The sequence below is a fragment of the Mastigoproctus giganteus genome, chromosome 13, assembly GCF_048544385.1.
Source record: "Mastigoproctus giganteus isolate SK-2022 chromosome 13, ASM4854438v1, whole genome shotgun sequence".
Classification (NCBI taxonomy): domain Eukaryota; kingdom Metazoa; phylum Arthropoda; class Arachnida; order Uropygi; family Thelyphonidae; genus Mastigoproctus; species Mastigoproctus giganteus.
This window is the reverse complement of record NC_143587.1, coordinates 84,481,638-84,508,922: the sequence shown is the minus strand read 5'-3', so window position 1 is coordinate 84,508,922 and position 27,285 is coordinate 84,481,638. Positions and strand designations below refer to the sequence as shown.

Genomic DNA, 27,285 nt, shown 5'->3' with positions numbered 1-27,285 from the left:
TTCCCGACTTTACAAGTTAATTCATTCCTAGCCTGTGGTCGTAAAGCGAAAACTCGTAAAGTGGGAATTCATATCCCATAGCCGTAATGTTAAAAACAGAGGTTACGTTTTCAACAATGAAATTTTACCATAGTAATGTTAAATAAAGGTCAACAAAACAATATTTTATGCTTAAACAATGATTTATTTATCAATAAAAAATGAAAACATAGCCTTCAAAACAAGCAAATTATAAGAATAAAAATGATTTATGTCACACAAATGTTAAAGAATGTTTATTCTTCATTGTCGACTAAATGCACACTCATTGATGGTTCATCAGTTGTTGATGGTTCATTGCTCATTGTTGGCTTGCTGGAAGGAGTTGTCATTTTCTTCCAAAATGCTTTGAGTTGTTTCTGAGGCAGTCTTCTCTTTTCTTTATAAATTTCATGATAGCATGCATAAGCATTTTTAAAATCTGTAGCAACTTTTCTAGTGTGCCTGAAAACTGAATCTTGTGACTCGAAAATCTCAACTGCCTTTGCTATGTGTTGAAAAGCTTCATCACGCCCTCTCAGGGTGAACAGGAGTTTCAGCTGTTAAATTTTTTCCTTCCTCAGCTTCTTCACATTTTGTTATTCCAGTTCGCTGTCTCTTTTTATTAAATCCCTCACCAAAGTATTACTTCATTTTGTCATACTGTATTAATAAGGAGGATAATTTTGAAATAATGTTTTATTTCAAGACAGCAAAAATGAAGAGCAACACAGTGGTAACTGTTTAATGTTATTTGAGTCAGTGAGACACTCTCGTCTGCTTGATCAAATAAAAGCACGCACAGTAGTACTATATTGTATAGCTACGAGCATGTTTTGAAATGCTGGATTTATGAATGTTTAGCATTTATTTATTGCAATTATTGTTCATATTTTCGATTTTGTTGATACTTGATACTTATAAAAAAAGAACTCATAAAGCCAGAAACTCGTAAAGTGGGAACTGCCTGTAATAATAATAAGAAAATGTAAAAAAAAAAAAAAAATGAATAAAAAAATAATAAGAGAAAAGGAAATAGACAACATATGCATTTTACTCCTCCCATAGGCAATTATCCAGCTGATCTTTGAATTTCCCCAAACTGTCAGCCTTACCACCCATGTAAGTAACTTATTCCAGTAATTTATAACTCGCTGGATAAAATAAAATTTCCTGCAATCCAGTCTAAACATCTATGCCCGTAACTTGAATTCATGGCCCCTAGTTCTAAAATAACCATGAATATTTCATCCTTATTCATTTTATTTATGCCTCTCAGAACCTTAAACACGTCAATCAAGTCTCCGCTAACGTGCCTAAACTCCAAGCTCTGCAACCCACATATTCGAAGTCTTTCTTCATATGGATGCCCTTTTGCCGATCTCACCAGGCAAGTTACCCATCTTTGGACCCTTTCGAGAAGCACAATATCTTTCTTTAGGTGCAGTCTCCATACTCGAACACAGTATTCTAAGTGTGGTCTCATAATAGCCTTATGTAATGGGATCATGATATCCTTAACTCTTCTAGCAATTGTTCGATAAATCATCGATAGAAAACCATGGGCCTTCCTTGCAACATGTCTACAATGCTCAGAAGAACTTCATGACTGTATCATAAAGGCTAATCCCTTTCCTCCACTACTGGCTTTAGTTCAACTCCACTAAGTGTATAAGTTATTTTGGATTTACTGTTCCCCAGGTGCAATACCTTACACTTTGCTGGATTACAGCATAGCTGCCATTTTTCTGATCATTCCTCAAGTCTATCTAGGTGATTCTGAAGAAGCTCTGCTTGGCAGTGATCATTAATTATACCAATCTTTACATCATCTGCAAATTTAGACATCACGCTCTCTATCCCTTCATTGATGTCATTTATGAAAGTCAAAAACAACAGTGGTCCCAATATTGACTCTTGGGGAACTCGACTTCTTACATCAATCCAATCTGAGGAATAACCATTTACCACAACCCTCTGCCTCCTGCCCTGAAGTCATCCAGCTGTTTCAACCTGTTCCAGCTTATAAAGTAACTGCTCATGTGGGACTGAGTCAAATGCTTTGCTGAAATCCAAATTAACAATGTCAAAATTATTTCCTAAATCCAGCTCTTGAATGACCCTGTCAAAATAGCTAACCAGATTAGTTAAACATGATTTTCCCCTTCACAAAACCATGTTAAGTATCCTTCAGAATTCCATTTCTATCTAAATGATCCTGAATTCCACTCTTAATCATTGTCTCCATGATTTTCCCTACTACTGAAGTTGGACAGACTGGCCGGTAATTTCCCATTTCACTCTTAGAACTGCCCTTATGTATTGGAGATACATTGGCACTTTTCCAATCCAACGGAATCATCACTCCCGAGTCCAGTGATGCTCTCATAATTAGCCTCAATGGTTCAATGCACATATTTGCCACCTCCCTTAAGATTATAAGGTATATGCCATCAACCCCCAGGGGCCTTACTGGCCTGTAGGTTTGAAAGTTTCTTTCATTAAATAAATGTGAAATTCCAACATCATTAATTACATTTTTTTCAACTTCACTCCCATAATTTCTCACTGACACAAAGGGTTTTTCTTTTGTAAATATCGATGCTAAGTAACTGTTGGTTAGTAGTAGTAGAAAGCAAGCTTATGTAGCATCTGGCAAAAAAAAAAAAAAAAACCCATTTCACATATCCATGCTCTCTAAAGGTTTGTCCAGCTTCTCTTTGAATTTATTTAAGCTATCAACTTCCACAACAGATAGAAGTTTCTTCCAGCAATCAACTACCTGCTGGCTAAAGGCAAATTTCCACACATCTATTCTATAACTGTCTTTCCTCAATGTGAATTTATGCTCGCTCAGGTTCGTAGTCTGAGCAAGAGAAGAATCCCATCAGAATTAAGCCTGCTCAACCCTTTCAAGGCATTATACACCTCAATCTGGTCACCTCACAGGTGTCTAAAGTCTCTACACACTGTAATTTGCAGAGCTTAAGCCTTTCTTGGTAAGACCACATATTCTGGCATAAGACCAGCAAGTCATTATTCAAATTGAAGCGACTGCAGGTGAACTACAGTGCATGTGTGGGTTGGGACATGGTATAAAAACCACCTGATACTGAGCTCCGTTAATCAGTGTTACTCTTGTTCTTCAGACAGGAAAGGCAACAGACTGTTGTCAACAGTGAGTTTGACAAAGGCCAAATTGTAATGGCCAAATGACTGGTTAGTACCTACTGAAAGTGGTCAGAGGAGGGGAACTCATGAACTGCCAGCAAGGTGTTGGACGACCACGGCTCATCAATGCTTGAGGTGAGCAAAGGCTCTCCCAGATGGTATGTGGCAACAGAAGGGCAACTGTGGAGCAACTCGCCAGTAATTGGAATGCTGGTAAGGGAGTAATGTGTCACAACACACAGTACATCAAACCCTGCTGAAAATGGGGCTGCGTAGCCACAGGCCGCTCTGAGTGCCCATGCTTACCACAGTTCACCGGCCACAGCACCTACAATGGGCACGCAAGCATCGAAACTGGACCTTGAATGATTGGAAGATCATCTGGTCCAATGAAACACGTTTTCAGTTAAACCACGTGGATGGCCGGGTACGTGTGCGTTATTTACCTGGGGAAGTGATGGCACCTTGATGCATCGTGGGACAAAAACAAGCCAGTGGCGGCGATGTCATGCTTTGGGCGATGGTCTGCTGGGATACCCTTGGTCCAGTCATCCATGTGCTGGACACTCTGATGTCTACCGCCTATCTAAACATCATTACTAAACAGGTACACCCTTTCATGGTAACGGGCTTCCCCTCTGGCGGTGCCGTCTTTCAGCAGGATAATGTGCCATGCCACACTGCCCGGATTGTTTGAGACTGGTTTGCAGAACACGAGGAAGACTTCCAGGTATCGCCTTGGCCTCCAAATTCCACAGACATCAATCCCATTGAGCATCTGTGGTTTGTGTTGTAACAGCAACTCCGATCTGCAGCGTCTCAACAATGGACCTTACAGGAGTTAAAGGATTTGCTGGTTACGTGTTGGTACCAGATACCACAAGACACATTTAGAAATCTTGTAGTGTCCATGCCTCACCGGGCACAAGCTGTTTTGGCTGCACATGGAGAACCAACATCATATTAGGTAGGTGGTCATAATGTTTGGACTCATCGGTGTATATATATGTGAAGAATTCCTTATCCCCACTCTTTGCTCTCTTTGCCAGCGGTTTCTCATAATCTGCCTTTGCCAGCCTAACCTTTTCTGTGGTACTATTACAGATCAATTTGTAGCTGTTATAGGTTTCAGTACTTTTTGTTTGCCATTTGCCACCTCTCAGCCCATGTGCCCAACTTAGATTCGGTTGCAATAGCATACTGTCATCACTGTCATTAACAACCTGCCAACCTTCATATTGTCTGTAAACATTAAGCCACGTAAACCTTCATCAATATCATTGATAAATATAGAAAACAACAATGGGCCCAACACTGAATCCTGAGGAACTCCAATAATAACATTAGTCCATGAAGAGTTGCATCCATTGATTACCACACTTTGTCAACTCCCACTCAACCATCCCTTTAACCATAGTGCAACTTGTCCTTAATACCATACTGCTCCAATTTGTACAGTAGTCTTCCACATGCAACAGTCAAAAGCTTTCCCTGAAAGTAAAATATATGATATCAAAATTATTTTGTGCATCCAGTTCCTTTGTGACCACATCAGAGTATCCATTTATATGCGCACTGTCCTTCAAAATAGTATTTATTGTTGAAGCAGCGAGACCTAATTCCCTTGCAATAGATGACAAACTTTGTTCTGCTTTGTACTTCTTAATCATTTTCATCTTCATTTCTAAATCAATTGCTTCATTTCCTGGCACTGCCAGCACTTGCACTTTCTGTTGGTCCCTTTCCCTTCATCATTGTAATACGTAAATAGGAATGAAGAGAAGTTTCTGAAAATTTGTTTTTTATATGATTGAAGATTTCGGTGAAGGGGAACACATTTCACCATAATACCGTAAAGTAAAAACCCACAAAATTCCAGTTATCGGGATTGTTGCAAATGCAATTAGATCGAGTTTACTACCCATTTATAATAGATTGCGCTAACAGAAAAGCCCAATAAACCAGAAAGTCAAATTGTTTTTATTTTTTTTTTTGGTTCTGACCTCCAGAAATGTGTTTTAGAAAAATATCAAAAAAGCGTTCAAAATTGATTCTTATAACGGGAACATATCTTTAAATAGGCCACTAGGGTTGGGATTATTCATGTTCAAAATAACTATACAATCCTACACCATTCGTTATTAAATAAATTACAGTTGTGTTGTATTAAGATAATAATGATAAAAATGAAATGAAATGAAATAAATAGAATGAATAACATAATTACACCGGATAAAACTGATAACTAAGATACCTGTCTGTACAATAAAAATATAAAATTTAAAAATACAATAAAATAAAATAAAACAATGTAGATAAAACACCAGATAAAAGCAATAAAACACCAATAAAAGCAATAAAATACCGAAGCTTTGAGGCATCTGCTTCCTTTTTCAACAGTGAAGCTTATCGTACAGTACATCCTTAAATATCAGCAAGGTTCACAGCATGTGTTTCTACAGGAGCATGGGCAGTATTCTCCCCATGTGCACTGGAACCGGAAATGGCTCGGAAGCATGCCAGCCAGAATCGTTCATCCCGTCCAAGAACCATAGCTTTGAAGAGAGGATGAATGGGATTCCCCTGTCTCTATTAATCATGTTGCTCATAGAGGAGCAAATCCACAAGCTCTCGAGCCACTTGTGGTCCCAAAATCTGTGTGCCTGCCCGGTCGACGATAAGAGCTTCGTCAGGAGAGAGAGAGAGAGAGAGAGAGAAAGAGAGATTTGATGGTGCTCCTCCTTAAAATGCACTGCCATAGCAGACCTCCCATAATCCATGGTCTTTATCGTGCTGATATGCTCCGCCCATGCAATCTTTAAACTGATGCTTTGTTTCACCAACATAACATTCCTAGCAATTCGAGCATTTTATCTCATTTTTTGGAGGAGCACGATGAAATCTCTCCTGATGAAGCTGTTATCGTCGACTGGGCACACAGATTTTGGGACAAGTGGCTTGAGAGCTTGCTGATTTGCTCCTCTGTGAGCAACACTATTAATAGAAACAGGGGAATCTGCATTAATCCCCTCTTCGAAGCTGTGGTTCTTGGATGGGATGAATGGTTCCACCTGGCTCGCACCTGAGTCATTTCCGGTTCCTGTGCACATGGGGAGAATACTGCCCATTCTCCTGTAGAAATACACATGCTGTGAACCGTGAGGCTGCTGATATTTAAGGATGTACTGTATGATAAGCTTCACTGTTGAAAAAGGAGGCAGACACCTCTGGGTGTCTGCCTCCTTTGTTTTATTTTATTGTATTTTTAAATTTTATATTTTTATTGTACAGACAAGTATCTTATTTTATCAGTTTTATCCGGTGTAATTATATTATTCATTCTATTTATTTCATTTCATTTTTATCATTATTATCTTAATACAACACAAATTTATTTAATTACGGTTGGTGTAGGATTGTACAGTTATTGTGAAATGGGAACATATGATAACGATGAAAGTGTAGTGCAATTTGCAGTATAAATATGACTTTTAGAGAGATAAATAGCTTAGTAATATAGCGAAATTTTCAACTTCTAAGGACTTGGAACGAATTACAAAAAAAAAAAAAAAAAAAAAATTATTGGGTTCACATTACGATATTTTCACAATACCTTCGTTTATCCTTATAGATGCAAAATATGTTTCCATATTTTTTTCAGTTTTCACCCGCTGGCAAAAACTTACATGAAGTCAAATTTACGTAAGTTGAGTATTATGTAAGTCCTGGAGTTCCTGTACATAAAAAAGAAGGAAGTCAAAATCATAGAGGATTAGCAAGGTTTACAGTATTAATAAATTTATTGTATTTTGTGTTTGTAACTCAAAGTGACAAAATAAAACAACAATCTACTTATTTTTCATACAGCTAGCTAGTACAGAAAACTCTGGCTAACCTGTTCATGAAGAGAGGCTTGCAAATTAGTTAGCTGGCATGTCATATCATCCAAATGAGATTCCTTTTCCTTTAATTCTGATAATATCTAAAAATTTTAATTTGAATATTAAAAAATATGTAATATAGTATCGCTATAGAGGCATACCTAATCATACAAAAACTTTCTCCTAACTTCATTTATATTATATACAAGGGTCATTCCATAAGCAATAACTATTTGGCTATAAAAGTATAAAGACAAGATACAAAGTTGAAATTTATATCATTTATTAAACAAATGTATCTTTATGTATTCATAAATGTAACATTTTTCAGAATCTCCAGTCTTCTGCAAATTCTGAACAAGATTAAAATATCATCCAATTAAAATGGAGATTCAGGAACTGCATGAGTATAGCCGCTTTATTCAAAAATATGTCATATCCCTACAATCCTGATTAAAAGTTGTGAAAGAATGATTAAAATTTACTAGTGGTGTGAATTTTATTTTCGCTTGTACCACTTAGCAATAAGCAATCACAACACACAGACAGACAGACAGACAGACAGACAGACAGAGAGAGAGAGAGAGAGAGAGAGAGAAAAGAAAAAAAAAAAAAAGGGGCAGCTAAAAGTGTTAAATTAAAAAAGACTGATCTTATTTCAAGCCAGTAAAAATAAGCATGCTGAGCATTTGAAACTGTTCTGCTCAAATTTTGAAACAAAAAAAAAAAGTTTTTAAATTTGTCTTTGCAACCAACAGGCAGAATTCTAAAGAACCACACGGAAAAAATATTTAGAAAAAGGTAGTAGTTGTGGCAAATTATGTAAGAAAGCAAGCTTATATAGCATCAGCCAAAAAATCACACACACACACTTCACCCATCCTTACCCTCAAAGAATTTTTCTAGTTCTTCCTTGAACTTATTCAAACCATTCACTTCCAGAACAACATATGGAAGACTACTTCAACAATCAACCACTTGCTGGCTGAAGGCAAACTTCAGTACATCTATCCTGCAACCATCCTTCCTCTAGTTAAAGGAGGAAGAGGAAGAATTCCATTCTCATTCAGCTTACTCAATCCATTCAAGGCTTTAAACACCTCAATCAGATCACACTGTAGGTGATTAGTCTCCAGACACTGCAATTTGCAGAACTGAAGCTTTTCTAGGTAAGAGCACCCTTTCTGTTCCCTTCACTAAACTGGTTACCATTCCCTGCACCCATACCAGTGGATCACCATCCTTTCTAAACTGATTTGTATACAATACTCTAGATGCAACCTAACCATGGCCTTTTAAAATGAGATAATCAGCTCCTTATCCCAACTAGCAAAGTTTCTGTATATCATTGATATAACTCCATGAGCTGTCCTGGAAACATGTCTACACTGCTCAGGGAATTTCATATCAGACTGCACAATTACCCCCAGGTCTTTTTCATTCTCCAGTACCGCACAGTTGGTACATTACTCTCGGGTTACTGCTACCCACATGCAGCCTTTGCATTTGTCAATGTTAAACTTCAGTTCCAACACCTCGACCCATCTGCTCACTTTTCTAGATCCTGTTGCAGTACTGCCATTACTGTCATTAACAACCCTGCAAACTTTGTATCATCTGCAAACTCTAATAAGCCTGATATACCTTCAACAACATCATTAATAAATACTGAAATCAACAATGGACCTAGCACTGAACCCTTGGGTACTCCTCTGATAACATTAGATTACAAAGAGCAGTGCCCATTGATAAACTCTCTGTCTTCTTCCATTTAACCATCCCTTTATTCAAAGCAGTAAGTTGCTCTGAATGCTACGTTGCTCTTGCTGTATAACCTGGAGCAATTCTACATTGCTCCAGGTTATACAGCAGTCTTTTATGTGCAACAATATCAAAAGCCTTCCTGAATTTGAAGTATTCATATCAAAATTATTTTTTGCATCCAGTTCCTTCATCATAGTTTGTTTGTTATTTGGTTTTTAGGAGCATTAGCATCTAAGGTCATATTGCTCTGGGGATATGCGGTGGTCATTCCCCGACCTTTCTGCATCCTCCGTATTTGGTGGTCACGGGCTCGAACCCCAGTCTAATCAAGAAGCGTGTGCTACGCACTGCTGCTCCTGCCCACGGAGGCGCCCCTTCATCATAGTAACCTATCAGATTGTTTAGACAAGACTGCCCCTTAACAAATCCATGTTAATAAATCATCAACAAGATGACACACCATGAGCCTTCCTTGATGATGTCTATGCTGTTTTGAGAACTTCATATTTGCCCATATTGTAATTATCAAATCCCTTTCTTGTTCCACTATTTTTAAACTGTACATAAGGTCATAATTCTACTATATAAGGCAACTATAAGACCACATTTGGAATACTGTGTTCAAGCATGGAAACTGCACCTGAAAAAAAGAAAAAAAAAAGAATCTTTAAAGACAAGTAACACTTCTTTCTGGTGAGACTGGAAAAACAGGTGAGGAGAGATTCCTAATACATGCAAGACAGAGTGGTGACCAGCAACCTTAAGAGCAGAAATGCAGAAATTAAATTGAACGAGCGGTGAAGTTTTCCCTGTTATAAATGATTCCAGGACAAGGGGCTGTCAATTAAAATTATGGGAGAAGAAGTTTAGACTGGATTACAGAAACCTACTTTTTTTTTTTTTAGGTAGCCAATTGTTAATAACTGTAATAAGTTATCTATTAGCATTAGCAGAGGAATATAATGTAAGAAAGCAAACTCATACGGCATCAGCTAAAAAAAAAAAAACTTCCCATTTCACCCATTCATTCACTCCAAACATTTGTCCACTTCTTCTTTGAATTTATTTAAGCTATCAATTCGACAATGACAGATGGAAGTTTGTTCCCGCAATCAACTACCAACTAACAACAAATTTCCACACATCTATTCAACAACTGTCTTTCCTCAATTTCAGTTTATGCTTCCTCAGGTTTGTAATCAAATCACCTTGAAGGTGGCTAGTCTCCAGACACTGCAATTTCCAGAACTTAAGCCTTTCTTCATAAGAGCACCCCTTTGTTCCCCTCACCAGTCTTGTTGCCCTTCTCTGTACTCATTCTAGAAACTCTAAATCCTTCCTAAAATGAGGCCTCCAGACCTGTATGCAGTACTCAAGGTGTGGCCCGACCATTGCCTTATACAAGGGGATAATTACCTCCTTATCCCTCATAGCAAATTTCCTGTATATCATTGACAAGACACTATGAGCTACTCTTGCAGACCGTCTGCACTGCTCAGCAAACTTTATATCTGACTGCACAATTACCGCCAGGTCTCTTTCATTCTCCACTACCCTGAGTGTAATACCACACAGCTGGTACAATTTTCTGGGGTTACTGTTAACCATATGCAGTACTTTGCATTTGTGAATGTAAACTTCAGTTACCACTTCTTAGCCCATCTGGCCAACTTTTCTAGATCCTGTTGCAGTAGCATACAGTAATTACTGTTATTAACAAACCTGCCAACCTTTGTATCATCTGCAAACTTTGACATTAAGTTTGATATACCTTCATCAATATCACTGATAAATAAACAAAACAACGATGGGCCCAACACCAAACCCTGGGGGACACCACTAATTACATTAGTCCACAAAGAGCAATGTCCATTGATTATCACTCTCTGTCTTCCCACTCAACTATCCTTTTATCCATTGAGCAACCTGCCCTTAATGCCATACTGCTCTAATTTTTACAGTAGTTTTCCATGTGCAACAGTATCAAAAGCTTTCCTGAAATCCAAGTATATGACATCAAAATTATTTTTGCATCCAGTTCCTTTGTGACTACATCACAGTATCCAATAAAATTGGTCAAACATGCCTTCCCAACAAACCCATGCTGTGTCTGAATTATTACTGTAGTCTTGTCTAGATGATACTGCAATGCTTTTTTAACTAGTCACTCCTCCATTATTTTCCCTGGAACAGAAGTTAATCTAACAGGTCTGCAATTACTCGTGTCACCCTTTGATTCCTCCTTTGTGAATCAGAGATATGCTTGCACATCTCCAGTCTGTGGGGATCTCCTCAGAGTCCAATGATGCTCTCATAATTATTACGGTTAAGGGTTTGCTTACTTACTTTGCTGCCTCCTTTAGTATAGCTGGATAGATCCCATCCACCTCAAGTTCCTTTGTTGAATTTTTGTTGAAGTTATGTTTAATTTCAACAATTTCTCCTCCACTTTGCTCTCAGTTCTTACAAAATCATCTAACTCCCTTTTAGAGTTTGATAAACATCTGGCCTATCCTTCCCTGAATAACTCCTGATGTGTGAATGTAGATGCAAATGGGTGGCTGATAGCAAAATTCACAAATTTATTGAATAAGCACCTATGTAAAGAGGGAGTCAAACAAGTAGTTTGATTTGTTTTTTTACTAATTCATTAATAAATTTTTATTTTTTTTTTTTGGTTGGCGCAAAAAAAGCCTTGGGCTTAATTCATTATATAACTAATAATAATACTAATAAGCTATTTTGCAGTTGCTCTGTTTAAGACCTTGTATTTTGCTGCATTAAAACATATCTTTCACTCTTCTGACCTAAGCCATCCTGAAGAATGTTACATGATGCAGATCGTTAGCTATTCTACCAATCTTGACATCATCTGCAAATTTACTTCACAACCTGCATCCCATCACAATGCCTTTTAAGAAAATCAAAAACAGTGGCCTCAATAAAGATCCATGGAGAAACACCATTTCTTACACTGGTCCAGTCAAAGACTAGCCATCACAGTCCTTTGCCTTCTACTTTGCAAAGCAGTAAAAGATTTATCTAATAATTCCAAGATTTATCTAATGATTCCAACATGTTCCAGCTGCTGGAATATATTGGAATCACAGAGACATTTATTACTAATATACACACAAAAAAAACCCCAGAACCTATTCAGGTATGAAGCCTGGTTATCAAACTTGACAATTAATAAAAGATGCACACACACACACACAATATATATTTTCAATAGCTGGGTATTTGAATTCTACAACAATAAATCAGACTTCACCACAAAAACACAGGAAATAACATAAATAAATAAATAAATTTTTTGCTTATAATCAGGAACAGTCATGAGAAATCACAAATTAGAAAGTACAAGATCATTACCATATTTTGTGCTTTTGTGGTACCATGTAGATTTGAACATGCAACATAATCAAGTCACAAAGGAGGTGAGGCAAATGAAGGCAGATTACAAGAAATCTTTGGCAAAGGATGCACAGAAAAACAGCAAAGACTTCTTTACCTTATGTAAACACTAGAAGGACAAGGACAAATGAAATTGGTCCACTCAATATCGATGGTTTGGCTGCTGATGATACTGATCAAGTTGCTGACAAATTTTATCAAGCTTTAAAATGATTTTGGAGTTAAAATGATTTTGTAAGAAGTGAGAGGAAAGTGGAAGAGAAATTGCTGAATTTAAAAATAAGAAAGGCCCCTGGAGTGGATGGGATCTATCGAATTATATTAAGGAAGGCAGCAAAGGAAGTAAGCAAACCATTAGGGGGGGGGATACAAAGTCTAAAAGATTAACAGTAGCCACTGGCAGAAGTGAAAGTGATTCCTGCACTGCTTCTATTAGAATGAGCAGAAGCCTGAAAAACAAGATGCAGGATATTTCAGAGACTGCTGGGAGTCATTGCAGTACAAGTAAACACATGGGTTGTGTTAGGGTAGCTAAGAATAGAAACAGGTGCATGTATACTTGCGTGTACACCAATGCTAGGAGTTTAGTAAATAAATTTGATGAATTTGAGGTATTGCTAAAAACATCAAAGGCAGATATTGTTGGGATATCAGAGACGTGGTGTCACACAGATATAAGGAATGCAGAACTGGAATTTGGGGAGTACAACGTCTACAGACAGGATAGGAAGGGAGGAGGGGTTATGCTATTAGTTAAGAAACACATAGAATCCAAGGAAGTGAAGCCAGTCGACATCGCTGACAGTGCAGTGCAGTGTGGAGTCAGTTTGGTGTGACGTAAGCATTGGGACTTAAAAATTGAGAGTAGGAATGTGCTATAGGCCTAATGACTCTGAGTATAATAAGAAACTGTACAGTGAAATAGAGTGGGTCAGTAAATCAGAGAGTCTTATAATGGGGGATTTTTATTTCCCAGATATTGACTGGAATTTGTGGGTTGGTCACTCCCACACTAGCAAGGCTTTGTGGATTTATTTCATGATTGTTTTCTACATCAGCATGTTTGGGAGGCAACTAGAGGGAATAATACTCTTGATTTGATTATCAGTAGTGATTCTTCATGCATTAAGAATCTGCAAATAAAGGAACCACTAGGTGGCAGTGATCACAGTGTGCTGAAGTGGGATTTACTCAAAGAGGTAACTACCATCAGGTGCAAAGGGAAGGGTTATTGCTTTCGTAAAGGCAACTACGATGGTCTGAGACAGTATTTAAATTCTATACAGTGGGACCATCTGAATATGTTACCAACAGCAACTTCAAAATGGTAAGCATTCAAAGAACTTATCCTGGAAGCTACTAGGCTTTACATACCAACTAAGAAATATTGTTCAAGGTTGAGGCCTAAATGGATGTCAGATGAACTAATGAGACATATGACAGAGAAGAAAAATGCATGGGATACATATAAATTAACACGTGACACAGAAGCCTATGATAGATACAAGTTGATCTGTAACCAAGTTACAAAGGAGGTTAGGCAGGCGAAGGCAGATTATGAGAAATCTTTGGCAAGGGGTGCAAAGAAAAAGAGCAAAGAGTTCTTCACTTATGTAAACTTTAGAAGGTAGGGGATGAATCAGATTGGTCAACTTGATATTGGTCCACAAACTAAATGAATATTTTCCATCGACATTCACACATGAGGAGTTATTCAGCGAGGGGAATGCCAGAGGTGTATTCAACTCTGGCAGTAAGCTAGAGAATCTTGTAATAACTGAGAGTAAAGTGGAGAAGAAATTGTTGAAGATAAACACAAGAAAGGCACCTGGGGTAGATGGGATCTATCCAGTTATATTAAAGGAGGCAGCAAAGGAAGTAAGCAAACCCTTAGCCATAATTATGAGAGCTTCCTTGGACTCAGGGGAGGTGCCCACAGCTGGAGATGTGCAAATGTGACCCCAATTCACAAAGGAGGATCAAAGGCCGACACAAGTAATTATAGACCTGTTAGTTTAACTTCTGTTCCAGGAAAATTAATGGAGGCACTGGTTAAAGAAGCACTGCAGGATCATCTAGACAAGACTTCCGTTATAGCTTGGACACAGCATGGTTTTGTTAAAGGGAAGTCTTGCCTGACTAATTTGATTGGATACTATGATGCAGTCACAAAAGAATTGGATGCAGGGAATAACTTTGATATTATATACTTGGATCTTAGAAAGGCTTTTGATACTGTTGCAGATGGAACTGCTGCACAAATTGGAGCAGTGTGGCATTGGAGGCAAATTGCTATGGATAAAGGGGTGGTTGAGGAGGAGAAGACAGAGAGTGGTAATCAATGGACACTGCTCATCGTGGACTAATGTTATTAGTGGAGTCCCTCAGTGTTCAGTGTTGGGTTCATTATTGTTTTCTGTATTTATAAATGATATTGATGATGGTATATCAAGCTTAATATCCAAATTTGCAGACAATACAAAGGTTGGCAGGGTCGTCACAGGACTGGAATGTTGCTGTTTCCCATATGTAGTACTTTACATTTGTCAATGTTAAACTTCATTTGCCGGCCGCCTCTGTAGCCAGGTGGGAAGGAGCACCAGTGCATAGCACACGTTTCTTGATTAGACCGGGGTTCGAACCCATCACCACCAAATACGGACGATGCTGCAACAGGATCTGGAAAGGTTGAGAAGATAGGCTGAGAGGTGGCAAATGAAGTTGTTGTTGTTGTTATTTGGTTTTTAGGAGCATTAGCAACTAAGGCCATATTGCTCCGGGATATGCGGTGGTCATTCCCTGACCTTTCCGCATCGTCCGTATTTGGTGGTGATGGGTTCGAACCCCGGTCTAATCAAGAAACGTGTGCTATGCACTGGTGCTCCTTCCCACCTGGCTACAGAGGCGGCCGGCAAATGAAGTTTAACATTGACAAATGTAAAGTACTACATATGGGAAACAGCAACCCCAGAGCAACGTATCAACTCTGTGGTACTACACTGACAGTGGTAGAGAATGAAAAGGACCGGGGGGTAATTGTGCAGGCAGATATGAAGTTCTCTGAGCAGTGCAGACGGGCTGCAAGAGTAGCTCATTGTGTCTTGTCAATGATATACAGGAATTTTTCTAGCAGGAATAAGGAGGTGAATATTCCCTTGTATAAGACAATGGTCAGGCCACACCTTGAGTACTGTATATGGGTCTGGAGGCCTCATTTCAAGAAGGATGTAGAGCTGCTGGTACAAGTACAGAGAAGGGCAACAAGATTAGTGAATGGAACAAAGGGGTACACTCTTACGAAGAAAGGCTTAAGTTTTGCAAATTACAGTGTCTGGAGACTAGGCACAAGCGAAGTGATCTGATAGAGGTGTATAAAGCCTTGAATGGTTTGAGCATGCTCAATGCTTATGGGATTCTTCCTCTTGCTCAGAATAATCACCTGAGAGGGCATAAATCCAAATTGAGGAAAGACAGATGTAGGATAGATGTGCAGAAATTTGCCTTTAGCCAGTGGGTAGTTGGTTGGTGGAACAGACTTCCATCCCTTGTCGTGGAAGTTGATAGCCTAAATAAATTTAAGGCTCAGCTGGACAGGTATTTTGAACAAACGGAGGGGTGAAGTGGAAGCGTTTTTTTGGCTGATGCTGCATAAGCTTGCTTCTTGGATCATATGCCTCTTCTAATGCTAATGAGCCATAATTATGAGAGCATGCTTGGATTCAGGGAAGGTCCACCCCCCCACGGATTGGAGATGTGTGAATGTATACCTCACATTCACACATCTACAGACCTGTAGATGTGTGAACGTGATTCACAGATGTGTGAATGTAATTAGAGACCTGTTAATTTAAATTCTGTTCCAGGAAAAACAATGAGATGTAATGCAGGATCATCTAGACAAGCTGCAATTATACTTCAGACACAGCAGGGATTTGTTAAGTGAAAATCTTGTCTGACCAATTTGACTATGATGGGGTCACAAATGAAATGGATGCAAAAAATAATTTTGATATATTCTTGAATTTCAGGAAAGCTTTTGATACTGTTGCAAATAAAAGATTGTTTACAAATTGGAGCAGTGTGGCCTGTAATGCCACACTGGCTGTGGCATTGCTTCTATGGATAAAGGGATGGTTGAGTGGGAGAAGACAGAGAGCTGTAATCAATGTGCATTGCACGTCATGGACTAATGTTATTAGTGGAGTCCCCTCCCCAGGGTTCAGTGTTGGGACCATTGTTGTGTTGTCTATTTATCAATGATATTGACGAAGTTTTAATAGGCTTAATATCCAAGTCTGCAGATTTACAAGGATTAGAAGATGGTTAATGGCGGTAATGTCAGTATACTACTGTATCAAGATCTAGAAAAGTTATGCAGATGGGTTGAGAAAAGGGATTTGAAGTTTAGCATTGACAAATGCAATGTGCTGCATATATGCATAGCAGTAATCCCAGAGTCAAGTACCAACTTTGTAGTACTACACTCAGGGTAGTGGAAAATGAAAAAGACCTGGGGTAATTGTGCAGTCAGATATTATTATTATTATTGGCCATATGGTGCAAGGAAGCCTGAGGCTTATGCTGCATGAGCCAAAGAAAATTCCAGAGTTACCCTGAGAGAGAGAGAGAGAGAGAGAGAGAGAGAGAGAGAGAGAGAGAGAGAGAGAGAGAGAGAGAGAGAGAGAGCAGTATAAGGGAATCATCAAGAAAAGAAGAATGATGATATCCAGCTCAGGACCCTGGGTGTGCCAAGTCCATATTCACTAGATGTAAGTCCCTGGAAGTTCTCTGAGCAATGCAGACAGGCTGCCAGGAAAACTCATGGAGAATTGTCAATGACATACAGAAATTTTGCCAGAAGGGATAAGGATGTGATTATCCCATTGTATAAGGCAATGGTCAGGCCACATCTTGGATACTTCATACAGATCTGAAGGCCTCATTTTAGGAAGGACATGGAGCTTCTGGAACGAGTATAGAGATGGGTAATGAGATTTGTGAACAGAACAAAGGAATGCTCTTACCAAGAAAGGCTTCAGTTCTGCAAATTGCAGCATCTGGAGCCTAGGCACCTGCAAGGTTTTTTTTTTTTGTTTTTAGTTGTTGGCGCAATGGCTTCTGTGGCCATATTTCACCTCCCAAAGTTTTTGTATTTTCTACTCTGATCCAAGCCTGAGGCAGGATTAGAACCCGTGACCTTTGAGTTGCCAGGCAGGCACTTCACCCACCCAGCTAGCCCGGTCGGCACCTGCAAGGTGATCCCATTGAAGTGTTTAAGGCTTTGAATGCATTGAGCAAGTTCAATGCCGATGGGATGCTTCCTCTTGCTCGGACCACACACGAGGGGGCACAAATTCAGACCGAGACAGGATGGTTGTAGAACAGATGTGTGTAAGTTTGCCTTTAGCCAGTGGCTGATTGATTGCTGGAACAAACTTCAATCTGTTGTGGAAGTTGATAGTTTATATAAATTCAAGGAAAAACTAGACAAACTGTAGGAGGGAATGAATAGGTGAAATGGGAGGCATCTTTTTTTGTTGAGGATATGCTGTATAAGTTTTCTTTCTTGCATTATTTGTCACTGCTAATGCTAGTACTCTTCTAAAGCAATAGTAGTATCCTGTTCATTTACTGAAATCTTGCATCTCAAAAAAGGAACTAGATCCTAATGAATTTTAAATTGAAAACTATTTTTCTGAAAACAAGTCTTCAAAAATATTTGCTGAAGTAACATTGTCATGTTGTCAAGTTCATTTATTAAAACCTTAATATGAAATAGGGTAAAACTCTTTCACAGAGTTAATCATATTGTTTATAATTTGTAATCGGAAAAAAAAAAAAAAAAAAAGAACCTTTTGTCTGCAAGTGACAAGTATTCTTGATTATGGTATTCAAAGAAACATTTAAAACAATAAGGATCTTTTCTCTTCTATTAAATAAGAAATAATTATTTTGCTGACTTTCACTTCAGAGTTTTCTTATTCATGCTTGGCCAGGCTGAGCGAAATGTTCTATATCACAGACTCCATTTTTAAACTTTTGGACCCATTAATGTCTTTGTAACAGTTTTCACCATCCATATTAACTATTCTATGAATTTCAATGGATTTCATCCCTTTCTGTATTTAAAAATTTTATGCCCCTTGCAATGTTTTCAATTGAAAATTTAAATTTCAATATCCTACAGGGGGGCTCACATCTGGTGAGTATGGGTTTGGCACACCCAGGGTCCTGCTACTTTTAACTCTCTCTCTAACTCAGGATTTTTTTTTTTTTTTTTTTGACTTGACTGGTGCAGCATAAACCTCAGGTTTCCTTGCATCATAATAGCTAATAATAATAATATAATCATAACAGAGCTATAAGCAATTCGGCTTCTTACTGAGCCAGCAACATGAAGAATACATCAAGGCTGTTACTTCATCTGAAAGTGAAGAGGAGTTCCTTTACATCACAGTTGCAAAACTACCTATATCATATCAGGAAGATATCAGAATAAAATAAAGTTAAGAATACATTATAATTTTACCTTTTCATGCCTTAAATTCATTTGCAATATATTTTGATCCTTCTGGTAAGCATCATCCTGAAATATTCGCTTTAACTCGGTCAAGTTAAGTTCTAATTTATTTTTCTCACCTTGGACCTCTTTAACACTAGAAATACTCTGTAATGAAACAAAAATGTGCTGTTTCAAATGAAATCTAGAACTACTAACAAACTTGTTTACAAATATTCTGATGGTGTTATTATAACAAGTAATAAAATAATGATTTCAATCTGCTTATGTCAAAATTAACTGAATACTCGTACAAAAGTGATATAACAATGTAAAAATTTGGGTAAAATCTGACTGTTAACTTCTGAGAATGTCTTATTCTTGGTTTAAGGGGCTTTATATTTCAATTGTTGCAAGCAAATTAAATTGTGTTATCAAAATGCACTATAATTAACTAACTTTCATTCAGTATTGAATGTTTTTCAGAGAAGTACAATTTTTAGGAAAAAGTACTTTGGATATTAATTTCACGAAAGCTTTTGATATTGTTGCACATAAAAGGTTGCTGTACAAATTGGAGCAGTGTACCATGAATGCCTGTGAGAGAGAAAGAGATATAGAGAAAGATTTATAATTTAATATTTTTTAATCATGTTTCACTAATCTCATATTTGGAACAAAAAATTATTTTTCTTCTACTACTAACAAAAACAAGACAAATAACAAGTTGTTTTTGTTTCTTAAATAACAAAATCTGAAATCGTAAATGCATGCTTACTTTTTTTTTTTCAGGAGGTTTGTGGGACAGGTAGAGAAGAGAAGGATAATTTAATCCCTCTTGAAATAGTGTCTTTATAAGATAATTCTTAGAACTTAGCCCAATGATTTTCCCACTCTTAAAAGTACTTCCGGAAAGCCAATTTTGAAATCATCAAAAAGGCTAAACAATGAAATTACTCATTATTTTTTTATATTTAATCAAATCAACATCATTCTTTCAGGGATTTTTTTCAGTTTAGAAACAAAAAAGTCACTTAGAGCATAGGTGAGGATGGATGGGGGGGTGATTTCTGGAATAGAGCAATTCTGTATTTGAACAAAAAACTCTTACAAGTTAGTGATGCTGCATTATCATGACAAATGCAACCAGCCTTTGGGTTTCATTTTTCTGCTTTTTTTTTCTGTGAACTGCATCACACATCAATCTCAGAACTTCAATATAAAATTCTTTATTAACTGTGTCCCTCTGGAGAGTGAGTATTCATGGTGTACAACACCACAGTCAGAAAACGTTAATACAGCCTTTGTTTTGATGCACACTTGTCTCTCTTCTGGTTCAGGGGAAGAAAGAGTCTTCCAATGGAATATCCATAATTCATCTCCATAACTAAAGATGAATCATTTCATCTTCAATTACGACATGCTTCAAAAATGCCTTGTCATTAGTCACAAGTTCAAACATATCAGAAGAGACTTACTAGTGGTATTCACATTGATCATCTCAAAACAGCCAGAATATCTATTGAATTATAAATTTTGACAAAGGAGCATTTATATAAATATACAGTGGCAGACAAAAAAACATGCATCACTTGTGAATTTTGCAAATAATGTGTTTTGCGCTGCATTGTGGGTTGCAGAAATGTTTGAAATGCATTTGCTAGATGGGATATATATCTCTGTGAATCAAATCCAATAAAAAGACTCCACCTGATATACCTAACTGCCATAAATATCTTCCCAAAGGGTAAAATGTGTAATTAATGGAAATATGAGAAATCATGCAAATGGCAATCATGACAATGAAAACATATATTTTATTGCATTTACGTGTACAAACTGAAATGACAAGTTAACGTAAATAGTATTATGTACTGTAAATCAGCAAAATAAGTCCTCAATATTTCGTTGTTCCTCCTCGAGCTGCAATTACAGCATTGCAACGATCTGGCATAGAGTTAATCAACTTCTGGATATACGGTTGTCCAATTTTGTGGTACTACACTGTTACAATGCTCTCCTGTAACCGAATCTTACTTGTTGGCTTCTTCTGAGCAATTTTAGATGCAATTATGTACCAGCAATTTTCAATAGGGTTCAAATCTGCACTGTTGCCAGGCCAGTCCAAAACTGTAATGCCAGAATTTCTGAGGTATGACTGCACCATAAGGGAAAAAAAACGAGGGAAAACATTGGTGTATGTTTAAAGCCTTGTGAGACAAGAAGACAAACTCATCAATAAATCTAAATAGCATAAAACTTACCAATTTTGCTGTGTGGCAAGGTGCTGAGTCCTGTTGAAAAATGCAGTTTTGGATGTCTGTGTGGTGATCCCTAATAACTGGTTTCAGGCACTCTTCCAAGAAAGCAGTAGGTTTCAGCATTCACTGTTCCGTTAATAAAATTAATTTGCCCCACCCCTTTGCTTGTTATGCATCCCCAGACCATCTGACCGGCGAGGAACTTTACAGTCGGTGTTATGTAGATGCCTCCGATTTTCGTCTTCTGAGATATTACTTCCCATCGAGCCATGCAAGTTAAATTTCGATTTGTCAGAAAAAATGGCGGTGTCCCATTGCTCCTTTGTCCATGAAAAATGCGTTTTAGCCCAAGCAAGTTGCTTTTTCCTCATTTGTTGGGTCAACAAAGGCTTCTTCTTCTTCTTCTTGGACCGATAGGCATTCAACACCAGAGGCTATCTCAAAGTCCAGTTATAGATCAGGAGCACTAGCATGCCGATTATGAAGGCATAGCATTTCAAATATCGAACTTGGGAAGGTCTAGTCACTCTCTTACGGCCTGATCCAGGTCTTCTCTTCACATCACCGGTTTCACGCTTTAATTTCAGCACCAGGGATACTGTTGACTGCTGGAAGCCTATTTTATCAGTGATAGCACGCATAGAAAGCCTTACCTGGGATAGACAATAGCTACACTTTTTTTTCTTAGTGTCAACTGAACATATGGAGCCATGCTTACACCTCCGCAAAACACGATACTAATGAGCATGTATACCCTTCCAACGGCGAATTTATAGAAACGGCTGATGCAATACCTTCCAGCTACTGCCTGATGCAATAGAAGTGTTATCTGACGCAATACCTTTGCTTTGCAACAAACAAAATGACTATAATCAAACAATATCTTATACGTTTCACTACAATATTACTTTTTTTTAAGATGATGCAGGTTTTTTGTCTGCCACTGTATATAAAGTTTATATTTTTAAGTTTAAAGTAGTAGAATATAATATGAAAATAATGGGGATATAAGTATTTAGTCATAGTATAAAAGCTACATGGCAAATCAGTTCTTTCTTTCGCTTAATTATTATAACTTTGCTTATATATATATATATATATATATATATAATTACGAATAATAAAAATTAAAAATAAATAGGATAGGATGGTGAATATATAAATATCGGGTAGAAAAAAGAAATAGCAAGTGTATATAAGCTGTTCTAGGCGGCGTGAGCTCAACCTGGATAAAGCTTAGGATAATAATTATTAAGAATAATAAAAAATTAAAAATAAATAGAGAAGTCGGATTTGGAGTGCGATAATATGGATTATGGATCAGGGACACTGCAAGAGCAAAGGTACCCTACAACCATAATATATACATAAAATTATTTTTATTGTTATATGTAGAATTTAAATATAGAATTTAACTAGTGCTAATAATGAAAATACCGTGTATCCTGGTAGCGATATATGTGTTGAACAAAGGGTGGAAAAAGGAAAAGAAAAAGTGTAATGATATAAAAAGAATGTAACGATATAAAAAGAAAAGAAACAAAATGCAAATTTTGAAAAAACAACGACCAATGTGGAAATAGCATTGCAGTATTTTTCATAATTTTTGTGTCTTCGTCAGAGGTCATCCACCAAAATTATGAAAAAGAACAGCAATACTCTTACTTCTGTTTCTGACATGTTCTGTATGTCAAAGAGCACGTGTAAGAAGCCACGTGGTAAAAATAATTTAGAATACAAATTTAGAATAAATAAAATACAAGTTATGTAAAACTATTATGTGTTACTAATGTATTACATACAGAACATGATTGACCTTACAGAAGTAAGTGGACCGCTATGAAAGTGAAGACAAAGGAAGGGAGTGTCCGAATGACAAGAACTTACCGCTACTGGACGGGTTGACAGAAAAGACTGAGCTGGAGGCTAACCCATGTATATATGCGAATTTATGTCAACCCGTCCAGTAGCGGTAAGTTCTTGTCATTCGGACACTCCCTTCCTTTGTCTTCACTTTCATAGCGGTCCACTTACTTCTGTAAGGTCATCCATGTTCTGTATGTAATACATTAGTAACACATAATAGTTTTACATAACTTGTATTTTATTTATTCTAAATTTGTATTCTAAATTATTTTTACCACGTGGCTTCTTACACGTGCTCTTTGACATACAGAACATGTCAGAAACAGAAGTAAGAGTATTGCTGTTCTTTTTCATAATTTTGGTGGATGACCTCTGACGAAGACACAAAAATTATGAAAAATACTGCAATGCTATTTCCACATTGGTGGGCGCCTCCGTAGCCAGGTGGGAAGGAGCAGCAGTGCATAGCACATGCTTCTTGATTAGACCGGGGTTCGAGCCCGTCACCACCAAATACGGAGGATGCGGAAATGTTAAGGAATGACCACCGCATATCCTGGAGCAATATGGCCTTAGTTGCTAATGCTCCTAAAAACCAAAAAAACATCCACATTGGTCGTTGTTTTTTCAAAATTTGCATTTTGTTTCTTTTCTTTTTATATCGTTACATTCTTTTTATATCATTACACTTTTTCTTTTCCTTTTTCCACCCTTTGTTCAACACATATATCGCTACCAGGATACACGGTATTTTCATTATTAGGACTAATTAAATTCTATATTTAAATTCTACATATAACAATAAAAATAATTTTATGTACAAAGGGTACTAGGAAAGTTTTGCAATATGACGCAACAATGAATCACAGGAAGCTGCTTGTTGCTGCATGTTGAGACATGTTCATACGTGCATAGTAGCCGCCGCGCCAAGTCGATGGGCTCAGTTATTCATTAGTAGTGAGAGTGTAAAGTGCTTGCGATGGCATCGTGGTCACGAAATGAGATAAGGACAGTTTTGCGGTATAATTTCGTGCGTGGTTTAACCATAGACCAGTGCTTAGAAGAAATGACTCTTGCACTAGATGATGATTGTCCACATCGTACAACGATATTCAGGTGGTATAGAGAATTCCAAAGGGGAAATTTCACTCTGGAGGATTCTGAGAGGCCGGGAAGGCCACGAACGTCAGTTACAGAGGAAAACGTCAGTTACAGAGGAAAAATTCTGCAAGATCATTTGCACGTGAAGAAACTTTGTTCTCTCTGGGTGCCGCATCAACTGACTGAAGAGCAGATGACACGACGTGTGACTTGGTGCCGGGAGATGTTAAAAAAGTTTGATAAGGGACAAATCTCGGTATGTGAACAGCATCGTGACAGGTGATGAGACTTAGCTGTACTATTACGATCTGCCGACCAAGGCTCAAAACAAAGTTTGGGTCTTTGATGATGACAACACACCCGTAATTGTCAGAAAATCCCAATCTGTAAAGAAGAAAATGATAGCTGTATTTTTCAAATCGAGTGGAATTGTGGAACGTGTCGTTTTGGACACGCAGAAGACAGTCACAGCTAAGTGGTATACTGAACAATGCCTGCCTAAAGTCATTGGATCTATGAAGAACCTGCGGCCAAAGTCAAGAGTGGACACCTGGTACCTCCATCACGATAATGCTGCAGCTCACCGCGGCAAAGCCTGCACCGAATATTTGACCATGACAGGACTGAAACTTCTCGAGCACCCTCCCTACAGTCCAGACCTTGCTCCCTGCGACTTTGCACTGTTCCCGCATGTGAAAATGAAGCTAAAAGGGAGGCGGTTTTCCAGTGATGAGGACCTTCTACGGGCTTGGGACAACGAGTGTGCTTTACTCCCTAGTGAAACTTGGCAGAACTGGTTTAAAGATTGGTTTCGGAGGACGGAGAGGTGTATTGAATATAGAGGAAATTACTTTGAAAAAATTAAATAAACAAAGCTGTATTGCAAAACTTTCCTAGTACCCTTTGTATATATTATGGTTGTAGGGTACCTTTGCTCTTGCAGTGTCCCTGATCCATAATCCATATTATTGCACTTCAAATCCGACTTCTCTATTTATTTTTAAATTTCTTATTATTCGTAATAATTATATATATATATATATATATGTGTGTGTGTGTGTGTGTGTGTGATATTTACAAGTTCTGTTCAAAAAGTATTTGGATTATGGTTATCATCAAGGATGAGACAACAGAGTGCACAGTGACAAACAATAACGTGTCAGAGTACAAGAACGTACTATTCTAAACTTGGAACTGTGGGAGATGAAAGGCTGACTTAACATCAGTTTTTTTTTCTCCCACAAAGCATTTTTAAGGAAATGAATTTTAAACTCACATCCTTAAAAAATGATTGCTGCATAAAATTACATCCACTTGTTGCATTTAACCAATTTTAGTGAAAATTCATGACTTTTGTTATTTATTTGTTAAAGACTTTTATTATTCATGCAGAAGCATCAAAAATAAGATATTTAGATTAATACAGGTTCCATCATTAAATCACTCCACTATCCATCAACCCCCTTTGGGGGAAGGGCAGGGAGCTTCCCCCTATGTTCATTAAAAAAAAAAAAAAATTCCAAGGACTCTCTCTCTCTCTCTCAGTGCTCTCAATTTTTTGAAGCTGCTGCTGTGCTGTTGTTGTTGTTATGTGGTTTTTAGGAGTATTAGCAACTAAGTCCATATTGCTCCAGGGATATGCAGTGGTCATTCCCTGACCTTTCCGCATCCTCCGTATTTGGTGGTCACGGGCTCAAACCCCAGTCTAATCAAGAAGCGTGTGCTACGCACTGCTGCTCCTGCCCACCTGGCTACGGAGGTGTCCTGCTGCTGTGCATCAGTTTGTATTATCATACTGCGTTAGTTATTATATTGGTAGCATATTGTTCCTCTCTGATTGTTTTGAGGATTTTATATATTTTTATTATTATTTTAATGGTTTTAGTCTATGATTTTTATGTATTATGTGCAGGAGATTTTTAGTCTGTCTTCCAATACCCTTTTAAATGTTACTCAGAACTTGCTCAACCAGTTTTCAATTGTTGACTGTGAGGAACTACTGTCTCCCCACTACTCAGCAAAATGCCCATTTGGATTATGTTTTCCATTTTTTTTGTTTAGTATCAGTAAGTGAACAGTACTTAAATGTTTCTTTCGACACCGATAATTAGAAGTATATCTGCAAATCAGTTTCAGTGAATCGAGAGAAGCTCCAGTTAAAAAAGTTTGTTTATTTCTCCTAAGTATGTAAATAGCAAGTATTCTGATTTTGGTTAAATTTGTGTTTGACATATTTCCATGGTCTATATGTTTTCAAATCCCTTACTCAAAGCATGGTTTTGGATATTTAGATGGTTCCCTTTCGCTGTGAATTATTACAGTGAGTATGTACATTCACTATATCAGTAAGCTTTGGTAATCACAATCTCTTTCTGTACTTTTTAAAGAAAAACAGCAAGCATATCATAATTTTCATATAAAGTTATAGGATAATTCATACATATCCTTTGCATTGGCATGGACAAAGGTTGTACAGGCTGCAGTAATTCAATATTCAATATTTCAGAACACCACCAGTTGGAAAAGAATTTTTTCCAGGGGTAAATCCACCACAACTGTACATAACTTTAACCTTCAAGAATGGACAGATTTTGTTATATGCCATCGTGCTAATACTGTTGGTTCTATATCTTGAATTTATGCTACCTTCCCTATTACATTCTCTTTACAGCCCACTGATTTTTTTATGACCAATTTAAAACTGTTATTAAAAAGTTCTGTGATGTTTGCTCACTTGGTGCATACTCTATGCCAAATGCATGTCTAAAAATTAAAAGTTACTTTATCAGAGAGATTGTTTCAGTTTTTATAAAGGAATCCATTTTTCAAGTTATTGTTCCTGATGACTGGTTAATCTACAGTGTAGTCCCAGTTCCAAAGATCAAGGGCCCAATTATCCATTACACTTTCATCTAGTTTCTATCATTTTTCTTTTTGCAAAAGTATTTGATAAAATTGTGTTGCCACATATAACTAACAATGCATTTAAGGGATCCTACATAAATGAGAGCTTACATATGCTCAATTTTCCTATGTTCTATTAATATTTTAGAAATAAACAAGGAGTTACCTTTTATTCAGTCAGTAGGATTTCTTCTTTACCAAATCTCCTTATGTGAATAAATTACGAAATGATATGTTGAAACAAAATTACATAATTTAAAACTCATAATGTGTTCCTCACTATTGACACACAGACAGTCCAACACCCCAGGATCACAGCGGTGAACCCCAACCCAATCCCAGAAATATTAAACCCCACATGCAATCTCTAGTGAAGGAAGACATTTTGTCATAAACGCAAATT

General features: G+C 37.5%; 1 protein-coding gene across 1 annotated transcript in view; it reads right to left on the bottom strand.

Annotated features, from left to right (window-relative positions):
• LOC150076228 (uncharacterized) overlaps window positions 1–27,285 on the bottom strand; it is a 744,224-nt gene that overhangs the window by 468,580 nt on the left and 248,359 nt on the right. The window contains exons 16-17 of the mRNA XM_090387291.1: window positions 18,781–18,918; window positions 7,085–7,171 (exon numbers count right to left, since the gene is read on the bottom strand). Coding sequence (XP_090243417.1) covers window positions 7,085–7,171; window positions 18,781–18,918 — 225 coding nt within the window. The remainder of the gene's footprint in view (window positions 1–7,084; window positions 7,172–18,780; window positions 18,919–27,285) is intronic.